The sequence below is a fragment of the Mauremys mutica genome, chromosome 17, assembly GCF_020497125.1.
Source record: "Mauremys mutica isolate MM-2020 ecotype Southern chromosome 17, ASM2049712v1, whole genome shotgun sequence".
In the NCBI taxonomy this organism is placed as follows: Eukaryota; Metazoa; Chordata; order Testudines; family Geoemydidae; genus Mauremys; species Mauremys mutica.
In genome coordinates this window covers 11,445,669-11,462,475 of record NC_059088.1, presented here as the reverse complement: position 1 = coordinate 11,462,475, position 16,807 = coordinate 11,445,669, and the positions used below count along the sequence as shown (strand labels likewise).

General features: G+C 56.7%; 1 protein-coding gene across 3 annotated transcripts in view; it reads right to left on the bottom strand.

The window, feature by feature from the left end:
* Positions 1 to 11,345: 11,345 nt before the first annotated feature.
* The window catches only part of IGLON5 (IgLON family member 5), a 28,096-nt gene continuing 22,634 nt past the window's right edge, over positions 11,346 to 16,807 (bottom strand). Inside the window, exons 5-8 of one of the 3 annotated variants that reach the window (XM_044992103.1) lie at positions 16,570 to 16,707; positions 16,287 to 16,407; positions 13,380 to 13,534; positions 11,346 to 12,776 (exon numbers count right to left, since the gene is read on the bottom strand). In XM_044992103.1, coding sequence (XP_044848038.1) covers positions 12,676 to 12,776; positions 13,380 to 13,534; positions 16,287 to 16,407; positions 16,570 to 16,707 — 515 coding nt within the window. In that variant the 3' untranslated portion in view covers positions 11,346 to 12,675. The remainder of the gene's footprint in view (positions 12,777 to 13,379; positions 13,535 to 16,286; positions 16,408 to 16,569; positions 16,708 to 16,807) is intronic. The other 2 variants (XM_044992105.1, XM_044992104.1) reach the window with 2 other exon arrangements.

The following is a 16,807-nucleotide window of genomic DNA, read 5'->3' as shown; positions in this document are numbered from 1 at the left end:
AAGGCCAGCGAGAGCCTGGAAGGACTGGAGCTGCCCCCTCCTTGGGGAGGGGATGAGTCCTGCTGTGTGTTTTCCTGGCTGCAGCCCACGCTGACCCCCCCCATCTCAGCCCCTCCCCCCAGGGTCCCCCAGACCCCAGCTCGCTGCACCCCCCCCCTCCCCGCATGGACAATCTGTCCCATCCAGACTGATGGACCATGGATTTGAATCATGGCCCCAGCGCTGGCCTGCGCGGGGGGGGCAGCCCCCAGGCTGGCTGATCCATGGGGCGCAAGGGAGGGTAACAAACCAGGACAGGCCAGGGAAAAGAGAGACCCTAAGTAGGAGGTGGGATGGCAGGGGGCTGCGGGTCGGGATTGAGGGGCACCAGGCGGGGGTGGGGCAGGGCTGGGATACGGTATCTGTGCACATAGAAACAGGTGCCAACAACCGATACTAGAACCCAGGAGTCCTGGCTCCCCCTTAGGCCTCCCCCCACCACACTAGACCCCACCCCCTTCCCAGAGCTGGGGATGGAACCCAGGAGTCCTGGCTCCTGGCCTCCCTGCTCTAACCACTAGACCCCCCTTCCCTCCCCCCCGGGCCCTTTAATTTGCCCCTGAGCCCCGGGGGCTCCCAGCCACCTCTGCAGCTGGGAGCCCCGGGGTGATTTAAAGGCTCTGGGTCTCCCAGCCACAGCCGGTGCCCCAAAGCCTTTAAATCTTGAGGGGCCCGCCTCTTCCTGTTGAGGCCACGCCCCTTCTGGGTGAGGCCACGCCCCCTCAGGACTCTGGCCCATACGGGTCAGTCCTGTAAGTTACTTAGAGCTGAGCCACCGGGGGGGGGGGGGCTCCCTCCATCCCGCCCACCATCCAGCTCCTCCCCCTCCAGCCATCCCCTGCCCCCACCCCCCCATCCTCCCCCATTCTCCCTCATCCATCCTGTCTCACCACCAGTCCGCCTCCCCCCTCCCTCCACCCCATCTCCTCCCCCTCCAGCCAGCCCCTCCCCCATCCTTCTTCCCCAATCCACCCCCCACCCCCCTCCCTCACCCACTCCCCAAGCATCTAGCTCCATACACCCCCCTCCCTCACCCCCCCACCAGCCATCCCCCGCCCCATCCAACCAACCCCCCCCACACACAACCATCTCTCACCCCTCCCTCCCTGCTCATCCCCTCCAACCAGCCACCCCACCCCCATCGATCTCCCCACACACCCTCCATCCATCCTCCCACGGAACGGCCGGACTGGGTCAGACCGAGGGTCCATCCAGCCCCGTCTCCCGTCTGCCGCCAGTGGCCAGTGCCAGGTGCCCCAGAGGGAAGGAGCCGAACAGGGAACCAGCACGTGACCCAGTCCCAGCTGCTGGCAAACAGCGGCTCGGAGCCCAGCCCTGCCCCACACCACACGCCAGGCCTGCGGCGCTGCTTTTATTGCATTTTATTGGAAAAAGGAGTTTCGTGAATTAGTTTTGATGATCTTTTTTTTTCACGTCGGTCGCCCCCCCCTCCCCCCCGCCCCCCATGGAGTTTGGACAAATTAAACAAAAGGGTGTTTTGAAAAGGAAAATCGAGTGACTCACCCGAGAGACCCCGGCGAGTCCCTCACGAGGGGGATCCGGGGGGCATGGGGGGACCCACCCCCTATGGCCCCAGACCCCCGGTGGGAATGGAAGACAAAGTGGCTTTTTAGTGGTTTCTTGCAATAACGTTTTTTTCCCACTTTTTTTTTTTACAATAGATTTTTTGTCCTTTTTTCCCAGTTGTGTCGCAAACGTTGAGGTACAGAATCGAGCCGCGTGCCCTGCCCCCGGTGCCCCGCACGGCCATCACGCCCGGCCTCCTCGGGGGGGGGCTGCTGCGGCCCCCCTCGGCCTGCCCCCCTCGGCCTTCCCCGCTGCTTCATTCCTCCTGCTCCCTTCTCCCCTCGGCTACCCCTCCACTCCCTCCGCTGCTTCATTCCTCCTGCCGGTCCCTTCCTCACCCCTCCACTCCCTCCGCTGCTTCATTCCTCCTGCCGGTCCCTTCTCCGGCCCCTTCCTCACCCCTCCACTCCCTCCGCTGCTTCATTCCTCCTGCCGGTCCCTTCCCCGGTCCCTTCCTCACCCCTCCACTCCCTCCGCTGCTTCATTCCTCCTGCTCCCTTCCCCGGTCCCTTCCTCACTCCTCCGCTGCTTCATTCCTCCTGGTCCCTTCTCCGCTCCCTCTCTCCCTGGCTACCCCTCCACTCCCTCACATATTCCATTTCTCCTTCCACTCCCTTTTGCATTCCCGTCATCCTGCTGCTCACCTTCCTCTCCTCCCTTCCTCTTCTGCCTCCTTCCCCACCTCCCTCCCAGTGCAAGGTGCTGCACCCCAGCCCCTCCCACCCTTAACCTGCCCCCTGGGCCTGAGATCCCAGCACCACCCCTGGGGGGAGAGAACACGGACTCCCCCCTCGGGGTCACCTGCAGCAGCCACTCAGCCCTCCAAAGCTCTTACCCCCCTCATCAGCTATCCCCCCTTTGACACCTCCCTGGCTCTGGGAGAAACCAAGGCAGGAGCCAGCCACTGCTTTGCACGAGCGCCGAGCGTGCAAACCGAAAAGGAGGCCACGTGGGCGGTTTCCCCTTCTCTAGCTGGGTTTTGCACTGTGGTAACACGTGGCTTGCACCATGTTTCCATGTTGACAGTCTGCACACGCTGCTTACACCTGCTTTGCACAGTGTCACTGCATTCGGGACACCACGGTTACACCTGCTTTGCACAGTGTTTACACCCTGTTTACACGGACTTGACGTTAGGTCTGCAGAGGTCTTTCCCCACGTTTACACTCAGTTTACACGTGCTCGCTGCACGTTTACACACACTTGGCTGAGAGTTTGCACCAGTTACCCGCACTGTCCACGCCGTTTCCCCGTGCTTCGAAGACAGGGCGTGACATGTCTTCTGCACAGACCAGACCCGCTGCCTGCACCAGCCTTGCACCGTTGACACGTGGCTTTACACCTGGTTTACGTGCAGGTTGCAAAACCTTTACCCCCTCTCTGGCAGGCTCACGCATTCGGTGGGCGCCGGGCTGCGCCTCGCTCCACAGAGCCGAGAAGGAGTTTGCACAAAATGGCCATTGGGCTTGCACATAGCGTGCCTGAAATGTGCACCGTGTTCACGTGGGGCTTGCTCTGGGTTTGCTCATGGTTACATGCGCTTGTGCGCATGGTTTACACCCTCTTGAGATGATGAGCACAAAGCGTGTGTGGACACTGTTTCCGCATGCGTTACCCAGGGGTCAGCTATGTGGGGGGGTTTGCCACGAGCTCACAGTCTGGTTGTGTGTGCTTTACACGGCACGTACAATGGGCTTGCGTGTAACTGCCTCACGCTTTGCACAGACTGTACAGCTCATTTACATGTATTTGCATCTGCGTTACACTGAATGGACACCCGCATGCCCTGTACACACGCTGCTTTACCCAGCGCTCAGGCCCTGCTCCCCCATTGTTTGCACGTGATTTACCCAGAGTTTGCGCCTTGTTTACATGGGTTTGACCTGTAGTTTACCCCTCATTCACCCCTGCTTTACCGACAGCTCACGCCACGGTTACGCGTTGCTTGCACCGCTTTTGCACAGAGGTTGCTCCTTGTTTGCACAGGCGTGAGACCCGGTTAATAGCGGCTGAGCACTGCCCGAGTCACACGTGGACGGGTGCAAATCACATTCTCACCAGCCATTTGCTGTAACACCCACCAACCGCTGCGTTCGATCGCAGCAGGGTGTAAATACAGAGTTACCGCAACGGAGTCGCTCCAGACTCGCACTGAAAGCAGACGCTGGCTCACACGTGTCTATATTAACTAGCACTGACATGCATTGCACGTGAGTCGTCATGTTACATGATACAGCATGGCACATGGTTTGCATATTTACTACCTATAGCATGTACATGTAACTCACATGCTTAGCGTGTGTTAGTGCACGTGATCTCCATCCTTAGGAATCTCCTTCCTTAGAGGTTTTTAAGGCCTGGCTTGACCAAGCCCTGGCTGGGATGATTTAGTTGGGGATTGGTCCTGCTTTCAGCAGGGCGTTGGACTAGGCACCTCCTGAGGTCTCGTCCAACCCCGATAGTCTCTGATTCTATGATCTCTGCACATGGCTGTGGCAGACATATTGTTTACATGTAGTAGTGGGAAACTTACATGTGACTTCCACACAGTTAACAAATGATTTACTCATGGGTAACGCATGCTTTGCTCATGCTTCACACAGTGGCTTACTCGTGATTTGCATGACGTTTGTACATAGTTTACGTGTGTTCTGCCCTGTGTTTACTCATGCGTTGCATATGATTTACTCATGCGTTACATATGGCTTACTCGTGATTAGCATGTGTCTTGCGCATCTGGCTTTCACATGTTCACTCATGAATTCGACATGCTTTGCATATGATTTTACGCACTGCTCACTCGTTTGCAGGTGGTTTACTTGTCTACACGTGATTTACTCACGGTTTACACATGCTTTGCACATGGTTTACTCATCGCGTACTTTAGATCTTATTCATTGCTTGCAAGTGCGTTGCATCGTTTACACACGGTTTACGCGTAGCTTCCATATGCCTTGCGCATTGTTCACGCGTGCTTCACATACGGTTTACTTATCGGTTACATGAGTCACTTGCTCACATCAGCTTTACGCAGTGTCCGCACACAGTTTTGCACTGTTTGCCGACGCGTCAGCCGGCCCTTTCACATGGCGGGCTTACGCGTCCAAACTCAGCATCTAGCTTCGCTGTGAACACAAGGCAAAGCAAGCGAACAACCTCGCAAAAACGACAGAAACTGTTATGCCACTCACGGAAACTCAGTGTTACCACCGAGGGCTTTTGGCAACGGAGATAACAAAGGGTCAGAAGCCAGGGGCCAGGGAAAGAATTCAGAAGCCGTATTCTGGTCTACGCGCTCGTGCCCCAAAGACAGAGGAACGTTGCCGTGTTATGTGGAGTGACTCCAGATGCCCCCTGGAGGAGCTAAGATCTGAATCGAGCCCTGAGCTCTGAACCATCTTGCAACTTGGGCTCTGAGCGTTCTCATAATGCCCTGGGCGGAGGAAGCCATGTTTCGATCCCATAATGCCATGCAAGCAGCACGAGCTTTCAGGCTGGCGAATGAACCCATTTACACACCCGAAGTAGGTTGAAATCTCTCCCCTGCCCAGGGCCGGCTTTAGGCCGATTCCCCTGAATCGAGCTCAGCGCCTAAGAGGACCCCACACCCAGTGGTGAGTTGGAGCCAGTTCCCAAGCTCCGGCAGCCGTCCGCCCCGGCCCCAGCTCCCCTCCCCGTCGTCCTCCTCCCCTGAACGCTCCGCCCCCTTCTCCTCCCGCTCCCTGCTTCCCGCCAATCAGATGTTCACGCGGGAAGCCTGGAAACAAGCAGGGGCAGGTAAGCTGGGGCGCGGGGCCGGAGGGTGGGGCGAGGAAGGCCCTGACTCTGGCCTGGTGGCGCGGCTCCGGCTCCAGGTGGCCTGGCTCCGGCCCGGCTCCGGCGGGGGTAAGCGGCCTGGTAAGAGACCAGGGCCGGGGGGCGGGGGTGGGGTTGGATAAGGCAGGGGCAGGGAGCCCCAGGGACAGGGAGTGGGTTGGGGGCGGGTGGATCGGGCAGAGGTTTGGGGGGGCGGTCAGGGGATGGGGAATGGGGGGGTTGGGTAGGCACCGCATGGAAGTTCCGGGGGTCTGTCGGGGTGGTGGATGGGGTTGGGGTTGGGGCAGTCAGGGGACAGGGAGCAGGGCGAGTTGGGTAGGGGGTGGGGTCCTGGGGGGCAGTTAGGGTGGAGGGTCTCGGGAGAGGGTGGTCAGGGGACAAGGAGCAGGGGGGGTTGATGGGTTGCGGTTTCTGAGGGGTGCAGTTGGGGGCAGGACATGGGTGGGGGTCGGATGGGGGGGATGTACCCCGACCCGCGGTCCCAGTGCCCAAAACGGAGCCGTGACAGCCGCCGGGGGCTGGCGGGCGGGACGCCGCGTCCAAACGCTCTGTCCCGGTTTCTCCTGGCCACCCAAGAGCGCCGCTGGCTTCCGAACGAACCGTTACGCCTGGCCGGGATGACGTCCCCAGAGCGAATCAAGCTCCAGCTCCATGACGTGCTGGGGCGATTTGCAAGGCACGGGAAGAGGGAAGCGGCGAGGAGCTCGTTCCGGGTGTCAGTCCAATGGGCATGTTGGGTCATGAGAATTATCCAAGGCTCCGTCGCTCTCCGGGCGCGCGGCAGGGAGAACAGAGTCACGCTGAGCTCGAAGGCAAAGCAGAAGGTGGTGGGGACGGAGCTAACCGCAGGTCGGGTCGGCGTTTGCTGGTGGTGGCCGGAGCTCAGTGAGATGAGACTTTGGGTCAGGACAAGTTCTCCAGGGCAGCACAACTGCTGTGCGAACGCGACGGAACAATGCCGGGGTGCCGGGCGAAAACCAAACGAACACACGGCCGACACGGCCGACGCCAACCCCGCGGACGGTACCTTATTCCCGCCAAGCCCCTTCCACATGGCGACCGCAGCGGGACGAGCACTGGACACACCCGGATCTGCTAACGCTGGCTGAGATTTGTCTGCACCCTTTGTTGTGAGGCGCCAGGGAAACACCGGCCCGAGGACGAAACCCGCCTTGCGTCTGACGCGCACGCGGAGGAATCAATGGGAAATAATCCTGCAGAGAAGAGACCCCGCGGCGCGGCCCAGTGACTCCACGTAGCTCCCCGACGGCCCAGCGAAGACGCTGCTGGCACCGAGGCGGCGTTAACCTCGTCCCTCGCAGGACGAAGGCTCCAGCGTGTGAATTGTCGCTCGAAGGATTTGGCCGGCGCGTGCCGTGATGCAGCGGTTTTCAGCCTGGGCTCTGCAGGTTACGCCGATGGGGGCCGTGCCCCCCTTCCAAACGTGTCTGGGTCTGCAAATGAGGAAAGGCTGCAGGGCACCGGGGTAACGCCGCTTGGCTTCAGCCCCTGGAGACGGTCACTGCTGAGCTCTGCACCGGCCCAGAGGCATCTCACCACCGCGGTTCCCGTGGGAAGCCCAGCACGCCGCCCCGCGCAGCGCTCCCCGGGGGATGCAGCCGTGCCGCGGACAGGGGGAGCAGTTACACCTCCTGGCGAGAGGCAAGTGACCAAGCGGGGGAAAGGCTCCGGGGCTGAAGCACCCACGGGGAAAAAATAGCGGGTGCTCGGCACCCACCAGCCATAGCTGTTCAGCGGGAGCCCCAGTCAGCTGTTCGGTGGGAGGCGGAGGCTCTTGGGGGAGGGGGCAGAGTGGGGGATGGGAAGAGGCAGATCAAAGGTGGGACCTTGGGCGAAGGGGCGGAGTGAGATGAGGGGTCTCGGGGCAGAGGGGGGGGTGGAGCCCCCCCGGAAATATAAAAGTCAGCGCCTCTGGGATGGCTGAACCCAGGGCACCAGGCACGGACGGGTCTTGGAGGCCGGAGCATCGGGCCAGCCGTGTGTGAAATACCCTGCGCTCCCCAATGGAGGGGCGTAAAGCGGAGAACGTGGCTCGTGGGGAACCCCCACCCGCCCGCCCGGATGCTGGGGACTCCGTGGGGTGAGTCCTGCGTGCGGGGCTGAGCAAAGCAGGCCAGGGGCTAACGCGTCAGGAACGCCGAGTCGTCAACCTCCGGAGCGACGTCCCGGGGGCGCCCTGGGGTTCAGGGCAGAGGGGGCTTTCCCGCGATACCCGACTCACCCCAAAACCCACATACACCAAGAGCTGAAGCTGGCCCAAGGGGGCCACACAGGAGGAAGGGAGCAGGGTCCCCCTAGGGCTGATGGCTGTTGAGTCCATGACTGTGTGTCACCAGGGAGGGTGATTCCATGACTGTGACATCAGAGACCAGGCTGATCCCATGACTGTGATGTCACAGGCGCTGATGACGCCTGGACTCTGACATCAGGCTCAATGCTGGGATGCCAGAGGATGCCGCCACCAAAGCTATGACATCACAGGTGCCCGGTAGCGCCCCCCGCAGGTAGGAAGGACACCCCCCACACACCTGCTCTCGCTCCAGCCAACGCGGAGACCCCGTGAGCACGGTGTGAAACACAAGGGTCAGATACTCCAACAAGCCGGGATTCCCAGGGACCCTGAACTGTCTAGTTCTCCAGGGTGCCCATCACCGTGGCATCTGGGTACCGCTCCTCCAGGCCCGGCCCCACTGTACCAATGGGGAAACTGAGGCAGGGCACCACTTGCCCAGCGTGGCCCAGGAAGTCTGTGGAATAGAACCCAGGCATCCGGAGGCCCAGGCAGCCTCCTTCTCTAGCTGGGGTTCTGGCTGACACCGTAATACACCTAATAAATAGCACACAGGGGTCCTAGGCCATGACTGCAGTGCCTGGGTGTTACCGTAATACACCTAATAAGTGGCACTCAAACGTACAGCACCTGGCGCGATGGGGCTTTGGTCCATGACAGGGGTTCCTGGGCACGACCGTCACACACCTGATCAATAATAACGACCGCTAGTTAGTGAATCATCTTCCTTACGGAGTTTTGCGTTTGCTGGCACCGCAAAAATAAATAACTAACTTCGCTAAATCTAGCGCCTGGGGAAAAGACATTCACAATTGTTCTAAAAACCCAAAGGCCCTTCCCAGGGGAGACCAAACCAAACCTGTCAACCCAGATTTTGTCTCCTGGACAAAACCAAACGAGCATATTTTTATACCGAACAATATCGGCTCCTAGAAATTAAATTCAAATAGCCTACGAGAAAAAAGAACCTCGAGACAATACACTTAATACATAATAAATTAGGCGTTTAAATTCTTTAGACATCTTTGGCCACCTCAGCCCTCAGGCCACTGCGCTTCGTTAAAAATCAAATCAAATTAAAAAAAAACCTAAGAAATTCCCAGACCAAAAACTTGGGGACCTTTGTTAATATCTCAGTCAAGGTGACCAAGTTTCTATTTCTCAACCCAGCCCTGACTCAAGGGTCTGATCCGATGCTGTTTTTTCTCCTGTTCTGTGTTGAGAAAAAAATCCAGTGGGAATTTTTCCCCCACCGGAGTTTCAGGATGTTCCCCAGAGCAGATGGCGGGATACCAGCCTAGATGGGCCCACGGAATAACCCATCATCCTAGGACCTTAGAGGATCAGTGACGGAGGAGATGTTTACCGGGTAATATGCTTGGAATGAGCGCTGCCCTCATGCTGTATGCATGCACACACCTCTCTCCCAGGAGACCCTACAATAACAAACCAAGCCTGCACAGCTCCTGGCACTCCCAGCAGACCCTACAATAATAAGCCAAGCCTGCACAGCCCCTGGCACTCCCAGGAGACCCTACAATAATAAGCCAAGCCTGCACAGCCCCTGGCACTCCCAGGAGACCCTACAATAATAAGCCAAGCAAGCACAGTCCCTGGCACTCCCAGCAGACCCTACAATAACAAAACAAGCCTGTACAGCTCCTGGCACTCCCAGGAGACCCTACAATAATAAACCAAGCCTGCACAGCCTCTGGCACTCCCAGCAGACCCTACAATAATAAGCCAAGCAAGCACAGTCCCTGGCACTTCCTGGAGACCCTACAATAATAATCCTAATTTGCACAACCCCCAGCCATCCCAGAAGACCCTACAATAATAAACCAAGCCTGCACAGCTCCTGGCATTCTCAGGAAACCCTACAATATTACACCAAGTCTCTACAGCCCAGCCATTCCCCGGAGACCAAATAACAACAAGCCAAGCGAGCAACCTCCAGCACTTCCAGGAGACCCTGCAATAACAGACCCGCGTGTAATTCCTTCCAGCCAGCCCCCCAAACGGTCCAGGAAAGTCCCAGGCCAGGTTCATTAACTTAATTTCATTAAGGTGATAAATATCAAGCTGGGACCGTTGGGTCTCTCAGGAAAGTTGATCCTGAGACCCCTGGTTTTGTTATTGTAGGGTCTCTCGGGACGGGTAGGGCTGTACACATGCTGCTTTGTTATTGTAGGGTCTCTCAGGAGGGGTTAGGGCGACCAGCCAGCAAATGTGAAAAATCAGGACAGGGGATGGGGGGTAATAGGAGCCTATATAAGAAAAAGACCCAGAAATCGGGACTGTCCCTATGAAATCAGGACATCTGGTCACCCTAGGAGGGGTGGAGCTGTACCTATACCAGTTGTTATCGTAGGGTCTTTTTGGAGGGGGAGAGCTGCACTCATGCTGGTGATTATTGTAGGGTCTGTTGGGCAGGATAGGGCTGACCACATGCTAGTTTGTTATTGTAGGGTCTCTCGGGCAGGACAAGGCTGCACTCATGCTGGTTATTATTGTAGGGTCTGTTGGGCAGGATAGGGCTGACCACATGCTGGTTATTATTGTAGGGTCTCTCAGGCAGGATAAGGCTGTACACATGCTGGTTGTTATTGGAGGGTCTCTCGTAAATGCCAGGACTGCGTTTGCATTCAGTTACTCTAACGTCTCCCACAAGCAGAGGGGATCGGCAAACTGGTGCATCATTGCAGCGGCTGGGACTGAGTGGGCCCCTTCGTTATTGTAGGGTCTCCCGGTCTCCCACTGCCAGGTCCCCGCTTTGCGAACGACGACACCAACTTTGCAAACGTTCGTCAGACCCCAGGACAAGCCCCCTCCCACCCACCCCCGAGGCAACTGCTCGAAGCCCGAGCCCCATGAAGCCCATCCCAATCAGTCCCCTCCCTATTGACTCACCCTGGCTCGGTGTAGCGGGGACGGCGAGAAGCAGATGTGACGTCTCGGACCTGACCAGCCGCCCCACCATGCACGGAGAGCGGGGAGGGGAGCTCCTCAGGCGAAGAGACGGGTGGTTTCAACGCTCAGCTATAAGCCTTCCTCCGTCCAGAGCTGGGGAGCCGGCCAGCTTAGAGGGGCGTGTGAACCCCCTCGTGCCCAGAGTGCAGGGACGGAGCAGAATCAAGGTGCTGAATCCAAATCCCCCAGGCGGCAGCCAGCTTCCAACTCTGTCTTCTCCGAGCCCGGGGAAACGATTGAAAAATGAAGGAAATTCTCAGCCCCCAAAACTTTGCGACGCCCGGGAATTCCCAGGTGAAACCGGCACCGGCTGAAGGCAATTTGCAGGGCACAAAACCTTGTGAACGATGAAAATTGCCAGGCGACAGAATTTATTAGGTCAACAATTCCCGCTGGGGCAAATCGCTGGATTAAGTGAGGGGGTCCCAAGAGGATGGATCTAGGCTGTTCTCAGTGGTGGCAGATGACAGAAGAAGGAGCAATGGTCTCAAGTTGCAGTGAGGGAGGTCTAGGTAGGATATTAAGAAAAACTTTTTCCCTAGGAGGGCGGTGAAGCACTGGAATGGGTTCCCTAGGGAGGTGGTGGAATCTCCTTCCTTAGAGGTTTTTAAGGCTCGGCTTGACAAAGCCCTGGCTGGGATGATTTAGTTGGGGATTGGTCCTGCTTTGAGCAGGGGGTTGGACTAGACACCTCCTGAGGTCCCTTCCAACCCTGAGATTCTATGATTCTATGAATTCATAGCTAAAAAGGGGGTATTTTTAGGTTTGGTTTGTTCACTAAGGAAATTCCCAAAAAACTCGCTGGATTAAGGAAAGGCTCAACCCGAAACCTCAGTAAACCAAGGAAATTCTCACCCCAGAAAACTTTGTGAAGGAAATAAATCTGCACCCCAGAACTGGGGTCATTTTCAGCCCAGAAAGCCCTGTGAACTAAGAAAGCCTGAAACCTGCATAAACTAGGGAAATTCTGAGCCCCTAAAACCTTTGTGAACTAGGAAATTCTCAAGCCAAACCCAGTGTGAATTAGGAGGTCTCAGTGCACAAAACTTTGTGAACTAAGGACATTTCCAGCTTCAAACCTGTGTAAACAAGGGTCCGTCTCAGCACAAAAAAAATTGGCAATTAAGGACATTTTCAGCCCAAAAAACTTTGTGAATTAATGGTATTTTCAGCCTCAGACCTGTGCAAACCAGGGTAATTCTCAGCCCCAAAACTTTGCCAACTAATTAATTCGCAGCCTCAAACCCGTGTAAACAAGGATCATTCTCAGCCCAAAAACCTTTGTGAAGGAAGGAAACATTCAGCCTCAGATCTGTGTAAACCAAGGGAATTCTCAGCCCGGAAAACTTGGTGAGCGAAGGAAGATGTCAGCCTGGAAAGCTTCAGGAAATTCAGAGTCCCAAACCTGTGTAAACAAGGGTCAATCTCAGCCCGAGAAACGTTGTTCGCTGAGGAATTTTTCAGCCCCAGACTAGGGAAATTCCGCACTCAAACACTCTGTGTGGTACAGAAAGGCCCAGCCCCCAACTTTTGCAAAAGCCAGCGAAGCTCGTCCTTCAGGGCAGCTGAGAACCACAAACTCTCCCGGAGCAGGGGAACAGCCCCTCACCGCGAGCCCTATGGCGGGGGGCCCCCATGGGGCACAGAAGCACTGGCCGTTAACCCTTTAAAGCCCTGTGTCTTTGCAGGTCAGTTTGTTCGTCCCTTTAGAACAAGTCCGGCTGGAAGTGTCTGGGATGAAAGTGACGGAAAATGGCCGTAGAAAGAAATGCATATTTTTTTTTGTCGTTTTTTTTTCTTTTTTTCATGTTTCCCTCACAGTGCTGGGGTTCTCGATAAGATTTGTTTCTTTGTTTTCTCTCTTCGTCTCTCCCGGAAAGGAGAAGGTCTCTCTCGCGTGCTCTCCCTCTCCGCCCGAGCCGCCTCTCCTCCCGCTGTGCCTGCCGAACACGCTAGATTTTAAACAGGAGAGTCACAAAGGCAGACGACAGCAAGCCCAGGAACAAGGGGGACTCCATCCCGGTCACGGCTACGTTTTCCAGAGAGCCGGGTCCTGGCCAGAGAAGAAAGAGGATTTCAGAGCCAGGGACAAGACTTTCAAGGGACTGGGGGCAGCAAAGGTGATTTTCAGAGGCATTTGAAGTACTTCACTGGCCTTTAGCGTTTTAGAGGAGGGTGGTTTAGATTGTGGGCGCTGGGAGCCAGGACTCCTGGGTTCTATCCCTGGTCTGGGAGGGGAGTGGGGTCTAGTGGTTAGAACAGGGGGGGCTGGGAGCCAGGACTCCTGGGTTCTATCCCTGGTCTGGGAGGGGAGTGGGGTCTAGTGGTTAGAGCAGGGTGGCTGGGAGCCAGGACTCCTGGGTTCTGTCCCTGGCTCTGGGAGGGGAGTGGGGTCTAGTGGTTAGAGCAGGGCTGGGGGCTGGGAGCCAGGATGTTCTGTCTAAATGTTACTATACCCCATTGTGGGGTTTATGGCTGGGCCAGTCTTGAAAGACAGAGGGCAGGGCCAGCTGTGAATTATGGCCGGGAGTATTGGGAAGAGTGGGCAGGGCCAGTGGTGAAGGACAGTGGGCGGGGGCTGTGAGGAATGGTGGGCGGGGCCACCGGCGAATGACAGTGGGCGGGACCAGCCGTTGTACAGGGCAGGGGGACGTACGTATCAGCCGCAGGCTTGCGTTGGAGACCCCCAGCTTGTTGGAGGCCAGGCAGCTGTAGTTCCCATAATGCCGAGCGGTGACGTTGTCGATGAGCAGCATGGAACGCGTGCGCTCGTTCCGGATCCGCAGCCCCTCGCGGCCCCCAAAGAGTCTGCTGGGTCGGGGGCAAAGGGGGGGGAGCATTACAAGATCTCACAGATTCACCCCTGGTAGGGGGCTATCAGCAAACCAGCATGAAACACGACAAACCACAGAAGCGGCTGGGCTAGTGGGGGCTGCGGGTTGGGAGTGAGGGGCACCGGCAGAGACGGGGAAGACCAGGGCTGGGCTAGTGGGGGTGCGGGTTGGGAGTGAGGGGCACCTGACAAAGTTACCACCCACCAAACAACCAAACCAACAACCCCAAACCAACAACCGACCCAACACACCAACAACCAGCCCAAGAACCAACCTAACCAACCAACATACAACAGACCCAGCAAACAACCCAACCTGCCAACAACCAATGCACCGAACAAAACCAGGAAACCACCAAGCAACCCAATAGACCAACCAACCATTAAACCACCAAGAACCCTGATATCCAACAGCCAAACTAACCAATTGACAAGGAACTCAGGTGTCAAACAACAATGGTAGCCTACAAACCAACAATCAACCCAACAGCCAACCAGCCATCTGAATAAACCAACAATCAAATGACCCAAAATACCAACCATCAACCCAATAACCACACCAACAACCAACCCAACACACCATCAATTCACTAACCCAACAACCAACCCAACAAACCATCAATTCACTAACCCAACAACCAACCCAACACACCAACCATCAACTCAACAAGCAGTTCACTAACCCAACAACCAACTCAACAAACCATCAATTCACTAACCCAAAAACCAACCCAACACACCAACAACCAACTCAACAAACCATCAATTCACTAACCCAACAACCAACCCAACACACCAACCACCAACTCAACAAACCATCAATTCACTAACCCAAAAACCAACCCAACACACCAACAACCTCACTCCATTCCTGAGCCTCCTACAGGGACCCAGCCAGAGGTGGTGGAACCAGACCCCAGAGCAGAGCCAATGACAGCAGCTGTAAATCCAGGTCCTGGGACCCAGCCAGAACCAGCCCAAGGATCGGAACCGGCGGCGCAGTCAGCACCAGAGCCCGTCCCTGCAACCCCACCGGAGCCAGGGGAGCCAGCACCAAAGGGCGCCACAGAGCCTGCACCTGCTGCAGCAGCTAAACCAGCGCAAGAGGCTCAACCGGAGCCTGAAATACCCCCCAGTGCCCCAGGGCGAGCGGTTCACAGTCAGAGACACCCCCATCCCCTGCATCGCTTCCAGTGGGACCAAGCCCACGTCCACAACCCAGCGAGGAACTGATGTCTCCAGCAGCAAGGGAACAGTTCCAGGCAGAGCAGGAAGCGGATGAGAGACTCAAAGGAGCTTGGATGGCGGCACGGAGCGACCCACCACCTCTCAGCTCTTCTGACAGGTCCAGGTTTGTTGTAGAAGGAGGACTCTTACCCAAGGAGACCCTTTCTGGTGGGCACAAGGAGGACTGGCATCCTCAGAGACAGTGGAATTTCCAGCTAAGTACCGGGAAAAGCTCTTGAACTTAGCCCACGATCACCCTAGTGCCCATGCTGGGGTGAACAGGACCAAGGACCGTTTGGGGAGGTCATTCCACCAGGAGGGGATGGGCAAGGAGGTTTCTACCTGTGTCCGGTCTTGTGAGTTGGGCCAGAGGGTAGGAAAGCCCCAAGACCAGGTCAAGGCTCCTCTCCAGCCACTCCCCATCACTGAGGTCCCATTTCAGCGAGTAGCTGTGGATATTCTGGGTCCTTTCCCTAAGAAGACACCCAGAGGGAGGCTGAGCATACTGATCTTCATGGAGTTTGCGACTCGATGGCCGGAAGCAGGAGCTCTAAGCAACAGCAGGGCTAAAAGCGTGAGCCAGGCACTGACGGACATTTTTGCCAGGGTAGATTGGCCCTCTGAGATCCTTACGGATTCGGAGACCAACTTCCTGGCAGGGACCATGAAACGCCTTTGGGAAGCTCATGGAGTGAACCACTTGGTTGCCACCCGTTACCACCATCCAACCAACGGCCTGGGGGTCACGGCGCAGCAATGCGATAAGCAGGAATGCTGTGTAAGGTTTGAACCAGGTATGAAAATTCATCTTCCATACCTAGAAGGAACCATTGGCTTGTGGACTCCACTGTGTCCTCTGGGTGGTGGCAGCATTTACCGAGCCAAGATCAGAGAGAAGCTGTAACCTTGGGAGTGTAACACAAGTCTGGGGTGGCCGGTATTAATATTTAGAGTCCTTGCGGGTCCCACCTTCTGCACTCGAAGTGCCAGAAGGGAATTCAGCCCTGACCCCATCAATTAACTAACCCAACAACCAACTCTGCAAACCAGCCACCAACCAACTGGCCAAACATACCAACCAACAACCAACTACCTACACAAACCATCAACCAACCAGCCCAACAACCAACCCCACAAACCAACTGACCCAACCCATCAATCCCAATAATCAACCCTTCAACCAGCTCAACAAACCAACAGCCAAGTCAACAACCCATCAATCAACCAACCCAACGTAGCAACGATCATCCAACCACCAACACAAAAAACCAGCAATGACAGAGAGCGCCGGAAAGGGGATTAAATCGTTCCTGGAGGAGACTCTCACAGCTCAGATCTCACTGGGAGGGGAATTTTGGCATTCAATCTACCACAGATCACATGACTCTGCATGGCCAACGAGAGGCCAGAGGGTCGCTGACTGGACGTCAGTCACCCCTGGGGCAGGCCAATGGGGCCTGTTCCTGGAGGGGGTGGGTGTGGCCGGGAAGGAGGGTCACTCACTGCTTGTCATCCTTGAACCACTCGAATTCGGCAGGGGGCACGGCCATGGCCTCACATCTCAGCAGTGCCGGCTTCCCCACGGGGGGAAAGGCGTCCTTCACGTCCTTGATGGTGGGAGGGTCTGATAGGAGAAAGCGAAGGAATTAAAGGAGAGGAGCTGGCGCCCCCTAGAGGGGAACAGCCCCATATTCCACTGCCTGCCCCGCTGAGCCAGCCAGTCTCCGCCCTGAGGCTGGACGGGAGCCGGCGCCCCCTAGAGGGGGAAGCCCGAAGGTTGACTCACAGTTGACTGTGATCAGGACCCTCTTGCTGTCGGGCACAGAGACGTCATTGGCCGTGATGCACTCGTATTCCCCGGCCTGCTGCCTGTTGATCTCGGTGATTTCCAGATATTCCCCTTCGCTGGTGAATCCGTCTGTGTGTGGGGAGGAGGTGTGGAGCGGGGGGGAGACAGACACAAACACAGACTTACACACGAGAAAAAAAACACACAACAACACAACAGTTATCAACACCTCCTG